This window comes from Pezoporus occidentalis, unplaced genomic scaffold (assembly GCF_034315485.1).
Source record: "Pezoporus occidentalis ecotype Australia unplaced genomic scaffold, CSIRO_AGI_Poc_V1 ctg45, whole genome shotgun sequence".
NCBI classification, from domain to species: domain Eukaryota; kingdom Metazoa; phylum Chordata; class Aves; order Psittaciformes; family Psittacidae; genus Pezoporus; species Pezoporus occidentalis.
In genome coordinates this window covers 5,202,855-5,228,948 of record NW_026915780.1, presented here as the reverse complement: position 1 = coordinate 5,228,948, position 26,094 = coordinate 5,202,855, and the positions used below count along the sequence as shown (strand labels likewise).

The 26,094-nt window shown below is 47.2% G+C and overlaps 1 protein-coding gene across 8 annotated transcripts in view; it reads left to right on the top strand.

The window, feature by feature from the left end:
- The window catches only part of TACC2 (transforming acidic coiled-coil containing protein 2), a 127,545-nt gene that overhangs the window by 15,151 nt on the left and 86,300 nt on the right, over positions 1 to 26,094 (top strand). For all 8 annotated transcript variants that reach the window (XM_062635270.1, XM_062635274.1, XM_062635272.1 and 5 more), the window contains exon 3: positions 6,946 to 12,513. In XM_062635270.1, the coding sequence (XP_062491254.1) occupies positions 6,946 to 12,513 (5,568 nt within the window). The remainder of the gene's footprint in view (positions 1 to 6,945; positions 12,514 to 26,094) is intronic.

Sequence of the window (26,094 nt, the reverse complement as noted above, 5' to 3'; positions counted from 1 at the left end):
TAACACAACAAGGAATAGCCTGTCCTCTGGTGGAGTCCCCTTTGAGAACACAGAAATCCTCTAAATGTGTACTAAACTTATAACATGTACTAAACTTACAAGCAAGATCCCTTCTTTTGTTTGTTTGGTGACTTTGGTGCAGCAGAATTTAACCCTCAAATTATTGATTCCATGATATTCTTTTTCAAAACCAGCTATTCCTCATAAAGGAATAGTGTGTAATTTAGCATAATGGAGGGCTCAGAACAACAGCTTTCCAAAACAGTTATTCCTTAATCTCCAAGTAGCAAGTATCTCTCTTCTTCCTGCTGTAGTGATGGTAGAGATAACTGGTTAATAGAGTCTGATCTGAAGCCAGATGCTGTCTGAGAAGGAACTGGGCCAGATAACTTTCTCTCTGGGGGTCTGGAGTTTAGTAGAGGCACAAGTCCAGGATCCAGCTATAAGCAGGTGTAGGAGCAGTAAGCACGAACAGAAAGATAACAGACGCTGGAGCTGAGGTGTGGGGTGTGATGGTTTCCATCAGCATCAGCAATACTTGCATGGGGCCTTTTGGAAGACTGTGTTGACTGAAGAAGTAGTTGCACATTGATGTGGTTTGAAACAATGGGACTGAGTGCATCTGTCACCCACCCAGCACATTACACTGCCCAGACGGATGTTAGAATGGGTCAGGGTAGTAACAGAGACTGTGGGGTGGGGTCTCTTATCTTGGGGTTTGAGTATCTGTGGTTTGGCTGCAGCAAGTGCAGTCTTGCTTTAGCATTTATGCATTCGTTACATTAGCACAGTCATTTTTAGACGTGGAGCTGTTGGAGTGAGGCCAGAGGAGGCCATGGAGATGCTGCAAGGGCTGGAGCAGCTCTGCTCTGGAGCCAGGCTGAGAGAGCTGGGCTGGGTCAGCCTGGAGAAGAGAAGGCTCCTGAAGGGGAGACCTGAGAGCAGCTCCAGTGCCTAAAGGGGCTGCAGGAAACGTGGAGAGGGGCTTGGGACAAGGGTCTGCAGGGACAGGACAAGGAGAATGGCTTTAAGCTGCCAGAGGGGAGACTGAGATGAGCTCTTGGGCAGAAGCTCTTCCCTGGGAGGGTGCTGAGGCGCTGGCACAGGGTGCCCAGAGAAGCTGTGGCTGCCCCATCCCTGGCAATGTTCAAGGCCGGGTTGGACACAGGGGCTTGGAGCAAGCTGCTCTAGTGGAAGGTGTCCCTGCCCATGGTAGGGGTTGGAGCTGGATGAGCTTTAAGGGCCCTTCCAACACAACCAGTCTGGGGTTCTGTGACACTATAATGTTCTATAACTAATTTGTCTTTTATTTTTAATGCATTGCTCAAAAATGGCATTTTTTTGTTCCTTTTCAAAGTGTGAGTACCGAGAACCTTTAGTCTCGTGTTGTAGCTGGCTAAAAGAGCTTTACACTTCCCCATGCAAAACCATGACTTGCGTGAGAGGAATGTTACATGGGTGAGTCAGCTCGAAGAGATCCATCAGATTCCTGTTCCAGGAAACATATTAGATGGACAGGAGCTCAGGCAATTACTCTTTATGTAGCCTTACTCCTGAAACTGCTGGCACACATCTGCTTTGGGTGGCTTCTATCTTATGTCCTGCCAAAATAGAAACAAAGACAATAAACGGAAAATCTTTGAAGTTTCCCATTCCAGGCTGTTTATTTTTAACTCCCTCCCTTATGCTGCTCTGAATTGTGCCTTTTCCACCCTGACGTGAACTCTTACAGTCTTAGGAGCCTATGACCCGTCATTAGGATGGACTATCTCTGTGTGGAAAACTACCATGATTGCTGTCTTCCGGTCTTCTGGGTGGCGTTTTTTCCACCCTCCACAGATTCCCAGCAATTGTTTCAGTCACTTTTAAGTTCTTATGATTTAGAATTTAAAATATCTGTCATTTTTATTTTAAAACACTCTGTTTCAGTCCATTTTTTTACCTGTTCTTACCTCATTAGTCCTTCAGGCTGATAAGCAACACCATCAACAGTTATCTATCTGGCAACTTCTCATATGAAACAAAGTGCTGAAGAAGTAGAATAGTCAGCAAGGCTCAGGCTTTGCATGGCATCTGCATGGGACGTCACCATCCCTTATCCTGGGGCACATAGAGGAAAACTGGGGAATCCATAGCTGGACAACTCCACCCCAGAGAGGCCTTTCCAGCAGGTTTAGGAAGAAGCAGGATAAAAGTAGTCCAGGGAATAAGCACTGTTCTTGGATGGATTTGGCTGCTCTCCCGTCCGGAATGCTGTGCTTAGATCCTGTGGGACCCACAGAACCACTGCATCCTGCAGGACCATCCATTGAGTGCCGTGCTTCCTGCTGACTGTCCGGATATCTTAGATGGAGACCAGGAGCCGGCTGTGGAACTGGAACTGAAGATTAGTGGCTGGGGGGGGTTGGAACTAGATGATGTTAAGGTCCTTTCCAACCCAGACCATTCTACGATCCTATGGTGGGCCCCCGTTTGCTCGCTGCAGCAGTAGTTCAGCTTGGCTTTCTTAGCGTTAGAATCATTCAGTTGGGTCATGCTTAAAATACTGCAGGCCCTGCATTTGGGATGGAACAAGGAGGTGAAAAGTGGCTGGGGGGGGTAGGGAGGGAAGGGAAGGGCAGTTCCCAGGGGGATCATAGGGATCATTATTCCTGCTTCACTTTTTCCTGAAAGCTTAGATGTACGGGGAGGGTGGGGGAAGCTGGCTGCTGTTAGCAGCCCTTTGGCCATGATGGATTTCTCATGTGGCTGTTTACACTGAAGAGTTCAAATAACGACTTGCTCTGCCTCTGAAACTCTTGACTTCTTCCTTATTATTATTAAAGGGAATGTGGAAGTGATTTCCATGCTCCTCATTAACTTGCAGTACCTCTTAGGGACGGATTGAAACGCAGGGTTCTTTAACTCAAGCCCTCTAGTACAGTGTGTAAACTCCAAATGTGGGCGCTGATCTCTCGTGTGTCGGGGGAAGCAGAGCAGGAACACTTGAGAAGCAGCTGTACATGTGCCATGGCTGCAGAGCTGCCTGTGCATTGGTGCCCTTTAGTGCTTTCTAAATTCATCCTCAGATTTCAGGCTCTTAACACTCCTGGGAATACAGGCGCTCAGGCTCTGAGTTACATCAGTGTGGATGGCAACCGTATGTGACCTCTGGGTTTCACAGGCTTCAGCACTTGGTGTTTTTCCCTCCCAAGTGTGACTGGCTTGAAAGGCTGCCTGTCCTTTCAACAACTGCTGCGTGGTTTAGAGGGGAGCAAAGGCATAAGAAAGGGAAAATCTAAATTATCTATGATTTTCTGTTGCTAGATCAACATTTCCCGTTGTTTATCAAATAGATGTAATGTATTTGAGCATCCCTACCCCTCCACAGCCCCCCTCCGATAGCAAATGCCAGACAGCTTTGCTGCCTTCTGCTGCTTTTGTCTTCTGTCCCCTTAGTTTTTGTTGCGGATTGCAAACCAGAGCAATGTGATTCCAAGTGTTACTGGCTGGTAGATTGGGTATTGCTCTTAATCAGTTAAGATCTATTTAAGTCATCGATTTCTTAACATCCTTTACAGCTGCACACCCTAAACACAAACCAGGCAGCGCTGTCCTAATAAACACCTTAGTGACTGGGCAGTACTCTTAAACTGCTGGAGGTTAATTCAGACTTGCCACAGTATGTTGTGAAGGTGGAAGAGGTTAACGACCGGCATTAAAAACTCATTATAACATTTGCAATGTGCTTCTGCAGGAGCAATTTCTCAGTAATTATTCATTCAAAGCAAATGTTTAGGCATATTAGGCTTTAACTATTGTTATTTGATGTTGTAAGTGGAAGGCTAGCATTCATATGGCTAGGGCCTTGAACCTGCAAATGCTTAATTGTGTGCTTAAGCTCTAAGACAAGGGAAAAGTTCCCTTTGATGACACTTGGGAGCAGTGGGACACCTGCATATCTCAGTTACACGTGCACATAGGTCTTTGTGTGTCTGCTTTTTCTTTTGTTTTAAACATATCATCACCTATGAGCAGTAATTATTCCTGGCAAAATGACTCTTTCTGCCCTCCTTCTGCACATGAGTTATGAGAAACTGATGTTCTTTCATGCTTTGCTGTTTGCATGGTTTGTTTTAAATAAGAATGAATTTTCCCCTCAATAATCTCAGACTTACTCAGATTGCAAACAAAAGGCATCAAGTAACCACAAAACAGAACACGTTTTATTGTCCCGTGTTTAGAGAAGCGGAACTTTTAGGGTCACAGCTTTATATTGCTTGTATTGAATGGGTTGTCTGAAAATATATGCTCCCTGCAGGTAACTATTGATTGCTGCTATATTTTCATGTAGATTGGGATTTCCTCAGGGGAATTATCTCCAGCATGTGGTGTCATTTCCCTGTAGTTTTATTCCCTTTAGAAAATAGTGGACGATAATGGGACTCAGTGTGACCTTGGGAGGTCATCTACTCCATCCTTCTGCCCTAAAGCAGGATCAATGTGCTTAAGCCATTCCCAACAGATGTTGGTCTAACCCCAGCAGTGTCTTGAGACAGAAAAGCAAGATTACAGAAAATGGAAAGGAAAATCAGGCTATGTCCTTTATGTAGTTTTCCTTGTTACCTACATCAGAAGGAGATATCCAAACAGGTCAGTCTGGACGTATCTTATTATGAATGAAAACTCAAATCTTTCAATTCTATACTCTGTCCTGAATAAAACATTGAAGCAAGCTCCAGTAGCGCGGATGATGAATATGTACTACTTCATTCTGAAAGTGATATCTTAAGCTGCTGTCACAGCACTGTCACTTTCATTCTATTCAGCATATATTCATTACAAAGTTGTCCCAATTCCTTCATCGACTCCTGAGTAAAATGAATCAGATTTCAGCATTATCCAGCTCCAGAAAAAAATACTCAGTCGATCCATAATGCTGAATAGTTCCTAGGATTGTCACCAGCACTTGAACCTGCTAAATCACAGGTTTACTACTATGACTCTTCACATTGTTGCTACCAGAATGGCATTAGATAGGGGACCTTAAAGCTCATCCAGCTCCAACCCCTGCCACGGGCAGGGACCCCTTCCACTAGAGCAGCTTGCTCCAAGCCCCTGTGTCCAACCTGGCCTTGAACACTGCCAGGGATGGGGCAGCCACAGCTTCTCTGGGCACCCTGTGCCAGCGCCTCAGCACCCTCACAGGGAAGAGCTTCTGCCTAAGAGCTCATCTCAGTCTCCCCTCGGGCAGGTTAAAGCCATTCCCCTTGGCCTGTCCCTACGGGCCCTTGTCCAAAGCCCCCCTTCAGGTTTCCTGCAGCCCCTTTAGGCACTGGAGCTGCTCTAAGGTCTCCCCTGAGATCAAATACTTACAATATGGAAAACTTACAATATGAATTGTATGATTTAGATATTTTACCTTAGATTTGAGGCTTATCCTTAACATAGGCAAATTTCAATAGCTCTTTAAAGATGAGTTTATTTTCCACTGCAGTGACTCTGCAGAAGGGTTTTAGGATCTAAGATAGATTCAAGGTCCATTTTACATTCATAAAGAAATTGTTCATTGCTTTGGGCAGTCCTCAATATAAAGAGGGGTTCTGACCCTCCTGGAAGTGTATTTTGTGTGCTGTAGCAGAGCGCCAGAGCAAGGGCCTCTGGTGCTGCCTCAACGGTCACTGAAGGGTTAAACACCGAACTGCAGGGACATGAGAGCCGGTCACTAACTCACTTCACCTCCAGCAAGTACTTTGTGTGTAAAACTTGCACAGAGAAAGGCTTCCCAGATTTCTGGAGATGACTTAAAACCCACTCTATGCTTCCAGAAGGGGTTTTAAGCATCTTTGATAGCTCCAGTTTGTAGCGTACTTTGTGTATCTGCAACACAGGCTGTTCCTGCTAAGCTGTGGCTAAGCTCTGATGATGATGATGATGATGAACCACCTCTCCCTGTGCAGCTATGGAGCTAGAGTGTGCTGCCATCCCACTGACCTCCAGGCATTTGGCAGTCTCTTGTCTGTGTGTCTTGCTTTGGTTGGTTGTTGGATGTATGTGGGAGAGATTTATTACCTCAAGTAAATGATGCTCCGTGCTCCTAGGTGCAATTCTACACCAGTTTTGAGTTGATATTTCACTCCATGTTCGCTAAGGTGGTGAAAACATGCCCAGGCTTCCCAGGGGAGGTGAGGCAGAGAACAAGGGTAACGCATTTCATCACCTCCAAACCTTGGTGTCCATACAGTGCACGTGGAAAACATTAACATAACTTCTCCTTCTTGCAGTTAGTGCACCCCCATCATCTCTGCTGCCGTTTTTTCCCTCTCTTATCTTTAATGGGGTGGGGAGGGAGATCATACAAATAGCTATATATGCTATAGCTTATATGCACTGCAATCAAACCCTGCAATAAAATGACCTCATAGGGTGTGTGTCATTGTATGGCAACGTCTTCAGTTGGCAGGGTGAGAACTTTGACCTCAACTGTGCTCATTAGTTGGAGAAAACATTCAGCAGATGGGCCCTAATCTGCTACACAATAAAAGTAGAGCCCAATTGCAGCAGTTACTGAGGGTTGTACGGCCTTCAGCTTTGCATAAGGCAGTTTCATAGAGGCAGAATATATAAACCTTTCGTTGAGGTACTGGTGTTTTTTCCAGCCTTTTTTCCATGTAGTCCCCTTACTCTGTTAGATGTGTGTCCCCTCTCCCTTCACTTAACTAAGAGTTTGGGATGGTTGACATGCATGCCATGAGCATCGTGGATTTGGGACATATTTTTCAGTGTATGAGCATTTAAATCACTGTAATGTGTGTCTGATGGTTTAGCTCCTGCAAGCAGATTTTCAGCTTCTCAGTGCATGTACTGCATGGCTTTGAAACATCAGTGGCACAGATTGTTCTTACTCTTTGCTTCATAGTCTTTGCTCCTTTATTCACATGAAACAAACATTTCCATTGTTGGCAGCATCAGCAACAAAGGCATCAGTAGCTGCAGTGCTGAAGACCTAACCCACCCAAATTCAAGCATGGTGTCTTCAGAGGTGACGGGAGAGAACACTGCCTCGCAAGAGCAAGGAGGACAAACAGACTCTCAGCGCTTAAAGCAGGCTGCAGGAGCAAGGGAGAGAAGTCTGTCTGTCTCAGTGCCTTCAGCAGGTGCTGAAGAACGTGCCACAACACATCTTACAAGCAGCAATACTTTACCAACCTCAACCTGCAATGAAGCCCTGCTGTCACCAGGTCAAGTCAATGACAAAGAAGAGGGGATAACAACTTCCAAATCCATGGACAGAGGCCCTAAATGTGACACTATTGCTGCCGCTTGTATGGAAAATAGTGAGAATGACCCCAGCAAGCCAAGCCTGGGGTCCAGCCCTCCTGCAGTAATCACAGCAATGCAAGGAGCCTCACAAATGAGTCTGAGTGAATTAAGAGGGCTCTGGCAGAGCGAGCATCTGGGTGGCAGGAGGGACCCACATGTCAGCACGTGCCCCCAGGGTACAGGAGCAGGGGATTATATCCCTGCTCAGGAGGCCAAGCAGGAGCGAGGAGGTTTGGAAGCAGGTCAGCAGCAGGCTGTGATGCAGCAAGGTAGACAGAACCCAGATGGTGGGGAGGGTCTGCTAATGAAAGAAGAAACCTTAATCCTAAATTATCCAGCAACAGGAGGCTCAGACAGTGAAAAATGTGGAGCAATTGTGAATGCTCAAGGCTTCACCGGCATCAGTGAAGTCTGTAATCTACAGATAGGGGTTGAAACCACAGCTAAGGAGAATGAGGCAAATCCAGCTCTGTCTGCAAGCAAAGGGGAGCAGTCAGAAGCCTGTGCTTTCATGGTGCCTCCTAACCCTGTCCTCCTGGTACCAAAGCCTGAAGAGCCTTCGAGGGAATATGTGCCTGGAAATGGCTCTCAAGACGCAGTGAGGAGCAAAGTGGTGAAAACAGCCTCTGACAAAAACAAACCCACTTGTCAAAGAGAGCTTCAAAAGGAGGACGAGCTTGTCAGTGCCGAGCGTTCCATTCTGCCTTTATCATTTCAGCGAGAGGGAGAACAAAACTCAGCCGTCACAACTGAAAGCCCAAAAGATGAAGCCAGCAGCAATGAAACTATAAAAGCTGAGGCTGTGTCTAGAGAAAGCAGTGCTCTTTCTGAACCAGAACTTGTTATCAATCCCGCTGCGGAGAATTCCCTGGTAGATAACAGGTTACTGCTGGCAGAATACGCATTAAGCGCTTCTTTGAGCAGATCCACAGAGCTGAATCAAAAGGAAAGCAAGGCGAGTGTAACAGGGGAGAGAGATGAAATCACAACAGACGTGACAGAGAGCAATGTATTACCTGAGGGGTCGAGTGGGGCACAAAGGCAACTGTTGAACCCTGTTAGTAGCCACCACCAGGACATGGAAAATACCCTGTTGGGACACAATCCTCAAGTACTGGGTCTTTGTGAGAAGACTTCAACAGGTGACCCAGGGGAAGAAGCTGTGGCAAAGCCTCTGACTTTAGGCTTTAAATCACCCAATGACAATTCACAGTCTCTTGGTTATGAACCTGAACAGCAAATGAGTAAAGGGAAAACAGATGCCACAGGCCGGGAGAAGAAGCCTGTGACTTCCCCACAGTTTCCAAGGCAGGAATGCCCACTGGGGTTTGATTGCTTTAACACTGAGGCAGAAGACAAAACTTCAGGCTGTAATGGGACTGACACAGTTTGTTTAGCCAGTGCATGCAGTTCACTGCCCCTCTGCTCTGAGAACAATCGTATTAAGCAGAGTAAGCAGGATGAGCCCTGGGAAAAGGCTCTTGCTGGAGAAACTGTGTTGGAATCTGACTCCAAATCCAAACCCGAGCTCCAGGGCTTAAATGAGTTGGCAGGGCCTGTGGACCGCATGGCTCTACAAGGCAAGGAGAGCTCATGGGTTTCAGACAGCAAAGAGCACCACAGTCCCATCACGGCAGTGCCTTGCAGTGATTCAGAGCAGGGACCTGCAGCTGCACAGCACGGTGCTGTGGGTGGTGATGAAAATGAGGGTATTCAACAAGAGAAGCACCAGGCTGTGGGGGAAGGCTTCGTGGAGGACAAAGATTTGGCACTGAAAGGGAAATGCAAATCGGATGTGCTGGTGCCAGCTCAGCTGGAGCAAGTGGCTTGTTCAGAAGCCACCCAAGCTGATGTTGGCACTTCAGGACTAACTCCTCACATGGAGGAAGGGGGTGACAGCCGTGTCAGTGATAACTACTGTCCCTCAGAGGGTGGCACATGTGGCTCTTTGGAGGCCTTGGAGTGCAGTGTTGGAGAACTGCAGGAAAACGCAGATGTTCCAAGCGCTCTTCCCCATGCAGACCAAATGGAGAGGTCAGTGCCTGCTGCTGAGGACAGGGGCTGGATTTCAAGCCCAGGACTCGAACAACAGCAGCACCAAAGCAGTCTGACAACTGTCACAAGAGCAGGTGATCAGGAACGCAAAGAAAGGGCAGCAAACCCTGAATTGCCATTAGAACTTAATAATCACAGCAGCACCCCAGAAACACCTCTAGATGTTTCAAACAACCTTAATAAAGAATCTCCTGTGCTAGATCCAGCGACTCCGGACACGGCGACAGACAAGGACAAGGGTAACAGCAGCGCTGCGGTGTCGGAGATGTGTGAACACGGGCAAAGTATTTCTGGTGTGGCCATGCTTAATTTGCAAGATTGCAATGAGCAAAGCAAAACTGATCTCAAGGCAGGAGAAAACTGCTGCAGTCAGCACAACTCCAACGAGCCCGAGCAGGGTAGTCATTCTTTGATCTCAGCTAGTCAGCATGAAGCAGCATGTCAGAGCGATACGTCTGCTAAAGGATCTGACAAGAGTGAACAGCCAGGCAGGATAGAGGATAATAGTGGTGAAAGCCACGCTGCTGCTGCTGCTATAAAGGCTCTTCCAGGGACAGGGAATTCAGCAAGTGCCACTAACACGTCACAGGCTTTGCCAAGTGGTATGGAACCAGCGCATACTTCTGATAATCCCGGGAAAAATGATCCTCAAATATCTCATACAGAAACTCAAGGGAAAATGCCATCAATGGCAAAGAACCTCAAAAAGACTCTTACTGGTGATGGGGGAGTCATCCAGAGTGATGGAAACATGGAGGAAAGTGCTGCTGCCACAGCAACAAGCAATGTGAAGGGTGATAAAAGACCAGGGGCACAGGGATGTCCTTCACCATTGCAGGCACACAGGGAAGCAATTCCCACTGATAAGTTGTATAAACCCAGCTGCCTTCAAAACACAGCAGAGGAGCCTGGTTCTTGTCAAGCAGATTTTATAGCCCTCTCTGCACTCGGCCATCCTGGCCAGCAACCTGGAAACCATACAGCCAGTGGTATCGGGGGGGAAGCACTGAATAATGAGCTGGAAGTTGTAGCATGCCAAAATGCCTTAGAAGGGAACTCTGATCTAGAGATTGATGCAGGTTCTCAGGTGTCTGTGCATGTAGGTCCCTCACCTAGTGTAGGCACAGCAAATCCAGACAGCTCTGAAGGGGGTAGATGTGTGAATGAAATAGACGTTCCAGAGCGAGGTTTTCAGGGCGATGGAGACAGGAGTTCAGCCCTGCCAGAGACTGTAAATGTGGGGCAGAGGACTGCAAACTTATCGCAGTTCAATTCTGAGAAGCTGAAGAAAGAAATCTCTGCAATTAAATCCCCCCAAACAAAAAGCGAGGTAAACTTCAAAGCACAGCAAAGTGACAGTTCAGCAGAGTCTCTGCGCGCACTCCCCGCTCTAGAAGGGAAGCTGCTGAGCCTTTCATCATCACAAGAAAGCCGTAATGAGGAAATTGCATCCAGTATGGGGGCAGATGACAAGCACGGTGAGATCTTAGAGAAACCTGGGAATTCAGAAGAAATGGAAGAGCTTTCAAAGGAGAATAACATAACTGGGGCAGAGCTCAGCGCTTGTGAGCAGGCTGCGGGGAGCTCTGGAAGGGAGCATGAGGCTCTGACTTGCAGCTCTCTGGACATCGGCTCCAGCTTCCCAGACTTTAGGCAGCACATCAGCCAGATATTTAAAAGCACCGTGCACAGCACGCTGAGTGCTGAGTTACCCCAACGGCTGCCTGAAAACCATGCAGGCTTCAAGCAGAGGCCAGTGGCCACGGATACAGGAGGAGTGTGCGGTGCTGAGAACCGTTCAGGATCAATCAAGGTGGGCGAACGAGCTCCCGAGGGCACCTCAGAAGCAGAGGGGCAAGAGCTGCCTTTAGCTCCTGAGGCTTCCTGCAGAGCTGGCAAAGGGAAATCTCTGCAACAAGGAAACGCAGCGGCAGAGCTGCCTACGGCAAGTCTCCAGGATGCTGAGGAAAACAAGCAGCCCCGTAGGTGTTTAGAAGTGGTCCCTGCGTTGGATGGCAGCACACCTGCTGAATGCCCTCTGCAACATCAGCGAAAGCCAGAGCGAGCCACTGAGCGTCCAGCGAGCGGCGAGATGGAAGGAGAGGAAGGCGAGTGTGCGAGTGGTGCTGATCCCGAATCGCTAATAAGCTTAGGGATAAAGAAGCAAGGACCAGCTTCATGTGGTAGGGCAGCAGCTGAGAACTTCCTTGCATGGTCTGACAGTAAGCAACAACCCGCTGGAGCTGCCACCTCGGCAGGCGATGCACAGAAGAGGGACTTAGAAGATGCTGCTACCGCAGAGGGAAATAACTTTATTACAGAGCATAACACAGAACCAGTTTCATCTGAAGAGGATGTAAATCTTCCTACTGAACAGTGCCAGGATCCTAAGGCAAACGAGCAGGAGCAAAGCGAGTACAGTGATGCGGATGTTGCCAAGAGCATCCCTGATATGGCAGCTTCAACACTTGTCCCGGGAGGCTCTTACAATCACGACAAATTGCCAGGCAATTTGAATGCATCACCTGGGGGAAATCAGGAGACCCACGTTCACAGCAGTTTCATGCATGATAGTAAGTCTCACAATGACGTGCAGGGGATACAGGATGATCCAGTGAATAGGAAATGCTTGGAAACGTTGGAAAATCCACAAGATGCACAGCAAGAAGAGAAAGGGACCGTGCATGGGTTAATAGATTACTTAAAAACCGAAGTAAGCCAGGATGATTGCTTGCAAACTGACTCTACAGTAGAACCTAGCGATATAACTGAGGGAGGTGTGAAAGAGAACAGTGACACGGTGCTAAGCACAACAAAGGCAGGTGACATAAAAACTGGAGACGTCCCTGAAACAGGTACTGCAAGGATGTTAGTCACTGGTGAAGGTGACTTGGCCATAAACACGAGCACTGAGGAGCAGGACACAGACCTGCACAAAAATCACTCCCCAGCCACTCCTGTGATGGAGCAGAGCGAGGGTTCTGCACGCACAGATCTCACTGATGCTGAAAATCAGCCGAGCAGGATGAATCCAGAGGATGAAAGCTCACTTCAGGATGGCACAAGAAAGCTATCCCCGCTTGCCTTGACTGAGCCTAAGAACCTTGACTTCACTGAACTGCAAGAAACCGCTGTGGCAGGATTACCTACTGAAAGGTATTTACTTTAAATTACTATGTGGAATGGTTGTCAGGACCCTGGGGCTTGAGGGGGATGCAGTTATCAAGGCAGATACCCACCATCTGGGTGGCAGAGGGGTCCTAAAAGCCAAGGAGCACAATCCTTACCTGTTCCATCTGCTGGTCCAGATTCCTGCCCTTACCTGTGTGGCTTTGCTTACGCTTCCCAGCGTTCACATCTCATAGCCTAAAGTTAGGCAAACAAATGGCACTGCCTAGCCTTAAGTCAGTGGGCTTTTGCCAAAGTTTTTGGTGACCCAGTTAAATGAGACCTGCAGCATTCACATGGTGGATGGCAGTATTTAAACTCAAGCCTGCAGTACAACCTAATTACTCACAGTTAGTTGTCTAGGCCGCCCTCTTATCCTCCCATATAATATAATTGTATTGGCAGTGCCTTTGATCCCTGTGTTATTCAGTGTTTCTAATGACATGGAGTTGTTTCAGATGTGAATTCTTCTGAGCAGGGATTTGTGGAGCCTATGAGTAATTGAGTGTTTATTTTTCAGACCTAGCAGTAACTGCTTTAATAAAGTTAAGGCACTTTTGGGGTGATTTTTCACTTGGCTGTCTCCATTCTCAGTTTGATACGGAGTTAATTCAAAGCATTCTGATGCCAGAGCAGGTGACTCCCCTTTATCTAATCACAGCACTGCTTCCTCTGTAACCTCAGCAGCCTTCTTGCAGGCTGTCCCTCTCCTCCTTTTAGGAGGAGGCAGCCACAGCTACTAAGAGACAACTGCAGAGAGAAAGGTGCAGTGAAACCTAAAGTGTTCCAGGCAGCCTCAATGAATGGTATGTGTAGATGGAATCTAAGTACTACCAAAAAACTGGATGATATTAGCTGAATAAGGAGGGGAAATATCTCAGTGCCACATTCCTCCAAGGTTCAAGTGATAAAACTGTTGTAAGTGAAAATACCTGAAGGGTTTCTGTTGTGAAAATGGGGGGGTTCTTCCTGTTCTATATCAGGGATGGAGACTGAATATGACCTAATTGCGTGAGCACAGTGTGTATTAGAAGACTATTAGAAGTGTTGGGAGTCTGAACAGCTCTCTGACTTTCTCTTTAAGGATCTACCTATGGACCAACAAGGAAATTAGACCCTATTACTTCTCTCTAGCTCCTTTCTGTTTCTCTTTCTATGATGGGAAGCTTCACAGTGGGCAGATTTGAAATTACCAACCAAATCACTGGCCAGGCCTGGTTCAGAAGCCTTCAGGGACTACAGGGCAGTACGTGCATGTGTCTACACATGTGTTTGCTATCAGGGTGGGTATCATCCTTTATATAAATACCCACGGCAAGCAGGGCAGGGCTCTTGAAACAGCTGCTGGCAATCCATGGAGTGGTTGCTTAATGCTTGCATATGCCTTAGGAATTCATTATCACCTGTTTTTGCAGCGTGAGGGTTTGTATCAACAGGCAGCTGCTCCTCTGGGTGTCACACACATAGCCAGTGTGCATACACACGTGGGAGGTGCTGCAGGCAGAGCCAAATGTGATTGCAGCACTGTAGACTTACACAGTGGGGACCCTCTGAGGTGCAGGGGAGTCTCTGCTTTTGATCAGGCTTGTTTCTTAAAGGAATAGGTATTCATAATACAAAAGAGCATCATTTATATTATATATATTATATTATATATATACTATAAAAAGCATTAGTTTGGCTGGCTGCTCTGTCCTCTTCAGTGGGTCCAACACACTGACCGGTCTGAGCTTAAAACTGGGTTTGTATAGTTGAATTTCAAGCTGTATTCCATACGCTGTGTACTCCAGTCACAACACTTGGTGCTGCAGAGTGGTTTCCAATTGTTTATTGCCCTCTCATCCTTGCAGACAATAAATTCCTATAGCCATGCAAAACAAGATGCGTGTTTCTGAGAGGCTGGGGGGATTTGTGCCTGATGGAAAGAATTCCAGGGAGAATGAATCCTCCCTAGCTCTCAAAATAAATAGCAGTAAGAAGTATGTGTTATTTAGAAGAAGGAAATTGCATGTTCTGCGTTATTTCAGCATTGTTTTCTACCCCTTCAATGCTTCTGTATAGTTTCATCTCTTATGAGATCTTTCACATTGGAACCCCATTGAACGGTGGGTGAGGGAATGAAGCTGTGCAACCTGACTCTAAATCCTTGTTAGGATTTCTTCTTGTAGAGGGAATAGGGGAATTTCTTCCCTTCGTGGCTATGCCACTGGGAGGACGGTGATCTTGTGATGAAGAGCAGATCCAAGAACTGTCTGTGGTAACTCCTGCCCCTACCTCCTTCACGAGTGGGACAGTGGTCATTAATAAGAAGAGCCTTTGTGTCTGCAGGCAATAGAACAGCACCAATAAATTCCCTTTTACCTTCAGTGCAAAGGACAATTATTTTTGGCAAGGAGGTTGTGCACTGAAAAGAAGTAAAAAATAACCCTTTCTTTGGTGGTCCTGACATTTCTCTTTACTGACTCTGTGCCTGAAAACCTGTGTTTGTGATGGCCACATATGGGCATCAAAATGTCATCCTTCCCACTTACTGTTGGGCATCCAGCTGCTCCCTTTCGCTTAGAAAGGAAGACAAGGACTTGATTTCTTTTCTCCTTTTGTAATGTCTACACCCATACATCTTCATTCTCTTACGGAGCGATAAAAGAGGTTAATGTATGTACAGGGAATCCTTACACTTCATGCCACTGAAATGCTCCTGTTTGCATCACGGCTATGGCAGGTATTGAACAGATCACGGAGCACAACTGGAAGTGATGGCAAATGTTCAGGGATGGCGTTGAGTTTCCTGATAACTTCCTGCAATTCATCCAGCTGGTACATGTGGAATGCCATTGTCTCTCGGGAAAAGTGCCGAGAGAGCTTTTTGAAGTGGAGACTGTGAAGAGATGCTCATAGAGGCGGCTTGGGCTGGGTGTGCTAGCGAGGGAAGAGCACAGGGAGCCGTAAGCAAGCTGCAAGCAGTGGCACTCACCCTGCAGTAAGGTGAGGTGCTTGCGACCCTCAGCAGAAGGTGCTGTGCTCACTGTGCTAAGCTATATGCTCTTCACATGCAAGAGGGCACTGCACACATTTGGCATTAGTAGAGTTTCTGGTGCTCCTGCAGAGCAAGCTGACCTGCTGGAGCTTATGCTGCACAAGCAATTCTTATTCCTGCCTGTCCGTGTAAATCAATACACACGATGCAGTGCTTTCATAGCTGTATTCATCCAGGTGCTCATTCTTGTTCTGTGGTGCTTGAACCTTATTCCCTGTGTGTACCTTGACCTGCTCCTCACTATTACAGTGACACATAAAGCTACTCTGTACAGGGAGAGGAGGATGTGGCACTGAGCTGCTTGGGGGACAAGGGTTTCCTAGCAGTTTTGGCACCACAAGAAACACCAGGAGGGTCCTTCCCCAGCTATAGCAGTGTATTGGAGGCACTCTGTTGAATCCTGGACTGGTTTGGGTTGGAAGGGACCTTAAAGCTCATCCAGCTCCAACCCCTGCCATGGGCAGGGACACCTTCCACTAGAGCAGCTTGCTCCAAGCCCCTGTGTCCAAGCTGGCCTTGAACACTGCCAGGGATGGGGCAGCCACAGCTTCTCTGGGCACCCTGTGCCAGCGCCTCAGCACCCTCACAGGGAAGAGCTTCTGCCTAATGCACTAATGCGCTGTGCATAGGTGAGACAAGATCTCTAACATGGGTCCACACGCACGCTTGGATTTGCTTCAAGCTTTGTTCTTGCCATCAAAAATTGGCCAGTTCAGTAAGTCAGAAAAGAATGTTCACTCCTTAGCAAATACGGACTCGGTCTTTTTGGTCTGCTTAACAAACACTGTATTAAATATTTTAACAGCCTTGCTGGATGGGGTATGGAATGTGGAACTGCTTTTCAGCTCAGTCAAGTGGGTTTTGAGCACTAAGGCTTTGTGTTGTTAACATCTGAAAACAAGAGTTTGGAGTTAAAAGGAAAGTTACCTAAACAGTGATTATACAGCTTTATTTCCCCCTTTTTTTTAACTTCCAAATTAACTCAGGTGTGCAGCATCTCAGGATCACAAAACAAAGGGGAAAACAGCTGAAGGTGATTCACACATTAATGGAATGCATAAAATTCATCAGGCTATTTGCCTCTCCTGCCCTTCTCCCTTTGCATCTGAATTCTGTCTCTTTATTTCTCTCCCATCTTACTTGTCCCTGCTGTCCTCAGTAGGTGCGAGTTAGTGCAGTTGTGCTTTTGGAGGCACAAGCAGCTCGGCCTGCAGCCCCTGACTACATTAACAGGATGGGGAGCTCCGAGTGTAAAGTCTGTGGTATTTTGTTGCTTTTCTGCTCATGGAAGAGTAAATTGAGGATAATTTCACTCTTACCCAGCAGACATCTCACATGGCTTTCTAAGAAGTTAAAGGGAGTTTTATCACCTACTCTAAGGGCTGCCATTAACTGAATTGATGCTGTTTTATGCAGTGTAAGCTATTAGTGTAAAGCAGCTATGGCTGCCCCATCCCTGGCAGTGTTCAAGGCCAGGTTGGACACAGGGGCTTGGAGCAAGCTGCTCTAGTGGAAGGTGTCCCTGCCCGTGGCAGGGGTTGGAACTGGGTGAGCTTTAAGGTCCCTTCCAACAGAAACCAGGCTGGGATTCGGTGATTCCATGATTTATGAAGTGCTGATTTGATAGTACACCCTGTTGTACTCAAAGCATATGCCATGGAAAACTAGGTCTGTGATACCATGCTGGTTACCTTCTAATTCTATTTGCATATGCCTCTGCTCTACAAAAGTACAGAATTAAATCATTTCTGGTCCTGCCAAATTGCTGACACTTCTTGCATTGAAAGCATTCTGTAACACTCATGAGAACCACAGCCACTTACTCGTGAGGGAGGCATTGACATGGGTGGATGATACACGAGCTGCTGTTTCAACACATCCTTCTGTGTTTCTCAAGAAATTAAAGTTATTCAATCAAATACAGGCATTTGCTAAAGGAATCCAGCATGGGGACTGTAACGCTTTGTCCAATATCTGGCCAGGCAGTTTAGCATCAATTTTTGTCTTCTTTCCTCCTTAAGTTAAAAATTACTTTCAGATTACTTCTTTTTCTCTGCTCAGCTTTCCCCAGATGCATTTTTCAACCTGGCTTCTTCCAAATAAGCTATTTTCTCAAAATGGCTTTTGCATACCCTACAGATCCCTGTATTTCTCTATTCCAACTGTAACTTCTGGCCTCTTTCAAAGTCGGATACCACGGACGTAGTTCCACTGTCCCTGTTTCTAATAGAATATGCAAAGCAGGATCAGCCCCAGCTTTGAACCCAGCGAGGGCAGCTCTGAGAACAGCAATTACAGACGCAGGCGTGTTCTCCATGACTTGGATGTGGCTTCCTTCCAGTTCCTCTGTGTCCTGGCATCTTGCATCACACCAGCGCTGCTCCACAACAGACTCCTCTGGAAACACGTCTGAGGAGCCAGAACTCTGGAGTGTTTGTCATTTGCGTTCTGTTTTCCTTCCTGCTGTCTTTTATGTTGGTGTCCTTAGAGCCGGACTTATCAGTATTGGTTCAGATCCATGGGAGACCACATGTGCATTGCCAATAACAAGTGGGGCTTATTTAGGTACCTCCATTCCAGTTGTTTTATGGATCTGTTCAGGCCTGTTCATCTCCATTCACCTTGACAGCTTAATTCTTATCGTAGGCTCCCTTTGGCAGATAAGAAGCTCTGCATTAAGAGCAGAAATGTTAGTTGCTCCAACAAAAGGCTCAATTGTTCTGAATTCCAAGGTCCCTGTGACATGCTGAGTGTCACCATGCTGTTGTCAAGAACCAGCCCCAGTATGTTACGTTAATGTTGTTCTTGCTGAAACGTCCTTAGGATCTCCTCCCAGACTAAGCATTTCCTGACCAACTCTTTGTTCACCCTTCCTCTTCCCTGTTTGGTACCTGCTCCATTTACCCGTGGTCCTCAGTAAAATCACCAGCTGCCCAAAAGTGCCCTAAGACAAAGTTGTCCTCCATTTGATTTCACTCATTTACTTCCTTCACCTCTTGGTACATTCCTTTCCAACAGCTGTGTGAGAGAAGGCTGCAGCCACAGCCTACCCTTAAAAGTAAATGCTGGGCTGAAATCTCTGCTCCAGAGCAGTGATATCAGCAAAGAACTTGGACCCGAGCCTCTAACACATCAGCTAGGGAGAATGCTGTGATCTTATTGCACCCAGACCATCCTAGAAGCACTGTGCTCCCGGTTATCCAGCTTTGCTTAAACAAGGAGGGGGTGTCTTCTTGTTTCACCTGATAAATCCAATTAGGAAAACAGGCTGCAGGTAGACAAGTAGGATTGAAATGATTCATTAGCCTGCACTACCTGGTGTTTTCCAAACCTGTACAGCTTGGCTTCTCTTTGTACAGGACGCTCTGGAAAACACTTGCTTCGTGAGACTGAACCTTATCAAGCTGCTTTTTATTCTTTTCCAGCCTGTTTTCCCTAGCTCCTTTGGCTAACGAAACACAAACAGTGTAATCAATAAAGCCTTCTTTTCTTATTTAAGGCACTCGAGAGCTTATGTAAAATCTTTGGTATTTGTTAGCATGATAACATTGTTATGCTCTCCTTGCTGATAGAAATATCAAAGCCAGCTAAGAATAACTCTGCAGCAGACAGAGATTTGTTTCCTGGAATGAATGCAAAAAAAAAGCATGTATGCATTGCATACAGGTTCTGACAACTAAGGGGAAAAATTACCCGTCATAGAAATAAATGGACACTTCAAACTCCGATCTCCCCTTCTCAACAATGGCATTTAATGAGTCAAAACACAGTGAGTTTTGCTGAACATTTAAATGGCTCCAGGCTTTTCAACATCTTCTCTCTTGTTCTTATTCTGAATGCTGTGATGGTGCATGAAACTTGGGTTGCACACAGCATTTTCCAATTGCTATTCTTCTGCTGGGAACGTCACGTAAACTTGGTTTGCTTGGGAAGGTACCACTGGAATTTGTGAGGCTTTAAGTCTAGCCTGGGGTTTCCTAAAAATCAATCCTCCTCATTAGGAGATGTGCAAAATGGCACTTTCCCATCCCTTTGGTCCTCCAAAACGGAATGGGTTAACATTAAACTCTCCCGTTTTCCAAAGCTGAAGGTAAAGTTCTGCTTGGGAAGTTACAGAGGCAGCCATCCCAAAACTTGGCAAGCCATCCCTTGCCAATAAAACTCACTGGGAAGCACGCAACCTTAATATCCAACCACCACAAATGATGGCTGTGGGCAATTTGTCTGTGGAAAGCAGTGGAAATCTGAAGTTCAGGTGTTTGTTACAGCAGCCAGGATACCCCAGCCAGGCTGCTCTGCAGCTAACCGGGTCTGTGGTTTTGCAGTGTCTGACTGGGAACCTCTGATTAGGAGATGCAAAAGAGAAACTCCTCTTTAATTGTAACCAGACTGAAGTCTATGTATACGGTTCTCCTTGTTTTCAATGGCCTGAAAATGGGCACTGAGTTTTCACAAAGAACAATTTAAAACACACACACACATATCTTAAAGATTAGGCACATGATGCAGCTTTATGGCTCAGAACAAGTATAGGCATTGCTGGTTTGCCTCCTTTCCTGCAAGTGTAGCACAAATACTGTAGCATTTGCTTATAGACTAGTCATGACCTCCGTTTAAGAGCTGGAGAAGAGGGAGCCTTGTTTTCACGCTTGCAAGGAAAAGCTTGGCAATGTGGTCCAAGTTCATCCTGTATTCTCAGAAAACAATACAAATTTGAATGAAAAACTGTGTGGGTTTTTGTTTTTCACATTTATTTCATATAACATTCTTTCCAAGCCAATTTCATGGGGTTTTCATAGGTTTGTTTGAGGGCAGAGTCATTTCCTCCCCTCCAGATGCTTTGGCTTGGCAAAAGTGACGTGGTTGATGGGGAAAACCCTCAGATTGAATTCCCAGGCGCTGGGCAGTACAGTGTCCATCGGAAGCTTTCACCCACAGTCTTAAAGCACCCAGACTGTGGAGCACAGCCTGAGTGATGGTGTCTGCGATGGCATCTGACAACTGTGAGGGTGCTGAGGCGCTGGCACAGGGTGCCCAGAGAAGCTGTGGCTGCCCCATCCCTGGCAGTGTTCAAGGCCAGGCTGGACACAGGGGCTTGGAGCAAGCTGCTCCAGTGGAAGGTGTCCCTGCCCGTGGCAGGGGTTGGAACTGGATGAGCTTTAAGGTCCCATCCAACCCAAACCATTATAGGATTCTATGAACATTTCTCAAGCCATTGTCCAGATTTCTGAAAACACCACCTCAAAGGATGTCCTGGGATCCAGCACTTCTGGACGCACTCTACCTAAGTACCTTTTGTCTCTCTTCAATTCAAATTCCCATTTTCCTGAGTGCAGGGTAGAAGTATTGCATGCCCGAGGAGAAGATCCATGTGTTGGTCTGCAGTTAGGAGCTGCCTCCCAGCAGCATGTGCCTATGTAACGTCAGGCACCTGCAGTGTCACTGCGGGAGCTTTGTTGTACCTGTGTCATGAACTACTTGGCATCGCCAAGGTAAAAAGATGATTACTTCTTGTAAGGTTTCCTCCACTTCTGAAATAGCAACCAAACTTCTCACGTATAGCTTGGTAAATGGACACGTGCATATACAGAAAAGGAAAAAGTGGGGATCTAGCAAAGAGAAAATCCTTCACTCAAATGCAAAATCCTGGTGTTCTTGACAACCATTTGGGATCCACATTGAAATAACCCAACAGTCCCCCCCTAGTATAAACCATCCTGCTGCCCTCTGGCCTTTCCTTGAGGCTAACTGTTCCCTGGGAGCTAGGGAAGGGTTGTACTCCAGCAGAGCCATCATCCAGGATGTCTCCTGCCTCCGAGTCCTCCTCATCATCACGCTCACCGCTCAGATCCAGCTCTGGAGAGCTCTTTTGCAATGCTTTCCTTTGGAGATCTTTGATCTGGGGCTCCCAGACCTAGCACTGCAGGCTGCAGCCTCAGCGTCAGCCCCTGCCCTGTAATTGTCTCCCCAGCCTTGCTGGGAGGCTGCTTATCTCTGCTTTTCCTGTTGCTTTTCAGCTTGTTTTCCCTCGCCACCCCCAAGCCTTCTCCTAATGTACATCAAGCACACCTCAGCACCGTGCTCTGGAGTTGCTGCCTATCAGTTTCCATGTATTTAAATAGCAGAGGACATTGGGAGGGAAGTGGGAATGGTTTTTGTGGCAAAGGTGGGTTGAGATTGCTTAGCAGTAGGCGAAAGGGGTTTGGAACAGCAAGAGGTGAATGGATAAACAGGGAGAAGCATATTATTTGAGCAAAATGACCATTCTACTCCAAAACTGCTCTATTTGCTGTTGTTAGCAGGAACGTGGCTCGTCTTATGTCCACAGCCTTGTGCCAGACTCAAGTGCTGCTTGCAAAGCAAATCAACATGTATTTTAACAAACGTTACTCTCTGTGGGTCTGCCTCCCCCCCCCCGGGCTCCTGTACCTGCAGAAGCAATTTGTGAAATGGTTTCCAGATGACAAAAGTGTTTTGAGTTCCCCCCAAAATGAGAGGGTGGCTGAATGCTCGTACCTGCATCAGAAATCACAGTCACTTTTTCCATGCCTGGTTTCCTGCTGCTTGGGAGGCAGGATATGAAGGGGCTGCTCTCCCCAGAAACTTTAACTCTCAGTTTGATCTTAATTCTTGCTGTCAGTGTGGATGGATGGATGTCAGTACTGGTTCCTGGTGGTGTGGTAAGATGAAGTCTCCCTGTACCATGCATGGTGTGCCCCTCGATAGGCTGTACCCCACAGCCCAGGTGATGCTGGTACTCTATGTGTTTTTCAGTATCTTCACCCATTACAGTGTGTGATTTGGTCTCCAAGGGCTATCTGGTGTATCCTTCTGTTGCCTGCACAGGTATCTGAATTGTTAAAGGCAGCAATGAGCACATCCAGGGGAAATCCCTGCCCCTGGCTTTCAGACCAGGTTGCTCCAAGCCCCTGTGTCCAACCTGGCCTTGAACACTGCCAGGGATGGAGCAGCCACAGCTTCTCTGGGCACGCTGTGCCAGCGCTTCAGCACCCTCACAGGGAAGAGCTTCTTCCTTATATCCAACCTCAATCTCCCTTCTTTTAGTTCTATCACCCAGGCAGGTGTAGCTGCCATCACAGTCGAGTGTCCAGAGCTTGGGCAGTGTGAACATGGGGTCAGCTGTGGGACTGACTCAGCTAAATTCAGCCTCTGTAGCCCCTGCATTTTATCTGAAGTATCTCATTTGGGTATTTGGTAGCAATGAATCTACCAAGTGTCTTGCTGTGGGTTAGATAGCATAGCCAGTTAGTGTATGACATGTTATAAACATGATAGTGATCTCCCTGTGTAGAGACTCAATGAATTCCTTGGGCGCTGGCAGCTTGTATATGCAGTTGGGTGTATATCTCAATGATTACCTGTGAAGCCACTCTTTTGTGCTGTGATAAACCCGTAGGAAACCAAAGAGATTAATAAGGGCAGACAGCTAATTAGAACCATTCCATTTTCTTATAGGTAAGGAAAACCTGTGTGACTTTAAGAGCTGGGATTTAACTGAAGAATTAGAATGGTTTGTGTTGGAAGGGACTTTAAAGCTCATCCAGTTCCAGCCCGCTGCCATGGGCAGGGACACCTTCCACTAGAGCAGCTTGCTCCAAGCCAGTAGAAATTAGACTAGGAAGGAAAGGGTTTGGGGTGGATTTATAGCTGTAAAGAAATAAAATTTCAGTGGAAGTTGTTAAGGAGTTTTAAAAGTTTCCTTTTAAAAGGTTACCTTGAAACTTGGGCCAAACACCTTCCTGAAACTTTACGAAGCAGCCAAACCCCCCCAATTACACTGCGATGTGTAAAACCTGAGCAGCTATCTGTGTACACCCGCAAGCATTTACTACTTAATCCGGCCGCATCCCCTACTCCCGCAGAGGATGAGAGCGCTGCAGTGATTGAAAAACTCCGGCTAGGAATTCCAGTAAGGGAAGAGAAAAAAAAAAGGGACAAAACCCACGTGGGAGCCTCAGATTCAGCTCCTTGTGGATGGGGGTTGTGTTTCCCTGCAGTCTTTTCGCTGCATGCCCAAGCTTCGGAGGCTCCCAGACGCTTCCCACGATGGGGTCGGATGCCTCCGGGGCGGCGAATCGCCGCCCCGGAGGCATCCGACCCCATCGTGGGATGCGTCGGGGCGCGGCAGAGCTCGGTGGTGGCTACGGCCTTTCCTCGGGGAGCCTCATGGGGAGGAGCCTCCTCTCAGCAGCTCCAGTTCTTTTCACTCCCCGGCCTTTCTCTAAGCTCCACTTCTCGTCCTAAAGCAGCCAGGATCGGCGCTTCCTTACCCCTCTTTACACACACACACACACCCTTAGGGATGGTGGAAGCGGAGGGAACGGGTGTTGCATCGGAAGCCTGTTGCGGGTTGTTGTGTTGGAATCGAGGATGACTGAGAAGAGGGAAGGTGGTGGTTGTTTCCTGGCTTTGGTAAGTAAGACACTTGGTGAAGGGGAAGGAGGTGTGTGTGTGTGAGGGGGGGGATAAAGTTAGGCGAGGAAATAACTAAAGCAATGTGCTGTTACAGCCTGCGTCGCCAATTAAAAGCTAGCTCTTGTTTAGCACCGCTTTTCTCCCTCTCAGAACTTTATTGCGCTTCTTCTCCCTTCCTCCTTTATTTTCCTCTTGGAGCAACTTCGGAAAGCTAACACAAAACGCTCACAAATCACTCTGCGAGGGGATTAACCCTCCTGACCTCCCCCGGATTGCTCGGGTGATGGGTTTGTGGCTTGTGGCTGGGTTTGTGCTCTGCCAGAGTGTCCGGGGGTGAGGAGATGTTTTTAGGGGGGGGGTTTGATCGCGCTGAGAAACTTCTGGTTCAGGTTTCCTAAACCGGGATTTGGAAACTTTAAATGCGGCAGCAATGACATCAGGATGTGACTGAGAGCCCTTCAGAGGCTCTAAAAGTGGGGACGGGATGGGCTTTTTATAATGGTTGACAGTTATTACAGCAAATATGCTTATTCATCCCGTGCAGGCGTGATTTATACTCCTCACACTTTCATGTGGCTTTCTGTTGTCCTGCTTTCCGTTTGCGAAGGAAGTAACGCTGGAACGCACGTTTCAGTCCCCTGAAGTCTTTTAATCTGTAATAATTGTATTTGTTTCATGTAATAACTCGCCATAGGTTTAGGTTTTAATGTGACCACAGCAACGTGAGGTGCTCAGAAAAAGAATCTAGTTTTTGTTCTATTTTATGGTTATGACTGATCCCATCGCTCGTCAGTCTGAATACACGTGCCCTGAGAATTAAGGGATTTCTAAGCAAGAAGGGCTGGGTGAGAGAGGAAGTACAGGCCCTCAGGTAACGAGTGACTAAACCCCATCCCCTGCCAAGATAACTGCTCTATCTTGTCAGGGTTTCCACAAGCACTGCCAGAAAACTATTGCTTCTGAGAATTCCTCACTGCCATCACACGTGCATGGAGTGCCTGACAGCATCCGTGCTCTCATCCTCTTTTGGCCAGGTAGTTTGGGGTTACCTGTAGGGATTGCCTGCTCCGTGCAGCTGAGATGCTCTTCCCAGGTGGGGTGTTGCCTTCAGGAAGGCTTTTGAAGGTGCTTTAGTTTCTCCTGAATGCACTTAGCTTGTTTTCTGTCTTTGCTCTATCACTATGGAAGTTTGCAGTCAGAAGGGACTCCTTTGCTGCTGGAAGCACAGCCTTGTGTCCGGTTCCTGTTGCTCAGCCAGGGTGGTGGCATTCCCTCCCTTGGGATACACAGGTGTGACTCAGGGGCTGCCTGAGCCACTATGGGCTGGGCTGGCTCTCCTTGGGTGCTCTGAGCACCATCACTCAGCGTCCAGACCTGTTCTGCTCTTCGCTCAGAGGAAGAGCATGTAAACCCCAGGCAGTGGAATACATCTCCCAGGAGCCAGTTCTGGTACTTGGTGGCAATGAGTGTTCAAGGCCACGTTGGACAGGGCTTGGAGCAACCTGCTGTAGTGGAAGGTGTCCCTGCCCTTGGCAGGGGTTGGCACTGAGTGAGCTTTAAGGTCCCTTCAACCCAAACCAGTCTGGGATTCTATTGATTCTCTGTCTTTTCTGCCTGAGTGCAGCAACGCCACCATGCACAGTGCTGTACATCTAACTCATGTTGCCTGTACAAGGGTGACTTTGTTTGTTTGATTAACACATGCCAGTTCATCTCTTGGATACCTTCATTACTGTGTTTGCACAGCACCCAGCTCCCTCCTTGTAAATACAAAGTGCTGATGTGAGGCACTTAAGGCATAGTTACTCCTTTAGAGTCCAGAAGGAATTTGGAAGATTTTTCCCAGATCACCTATTTAAATGCATAAGGAAGTCTTTGTTGGGTTTACAAAAGGCCAAACTCAAAGCTTTTGACTGTGTGTGTGTATTCAGCTGGGAAGAGTAAAGCTTTGGTTATATCTGTGCACAGTGACCAGCAAAAGGAACCAGTGATCCCCAGTCATCCCTGTGTCTGAGCTTGTAAATCTCTTGCTGGTGTATGGACTTGCCAGGTTGGGGACATTATTTGTTGGTATGGGTTCCTTTAGTTCACTGGGA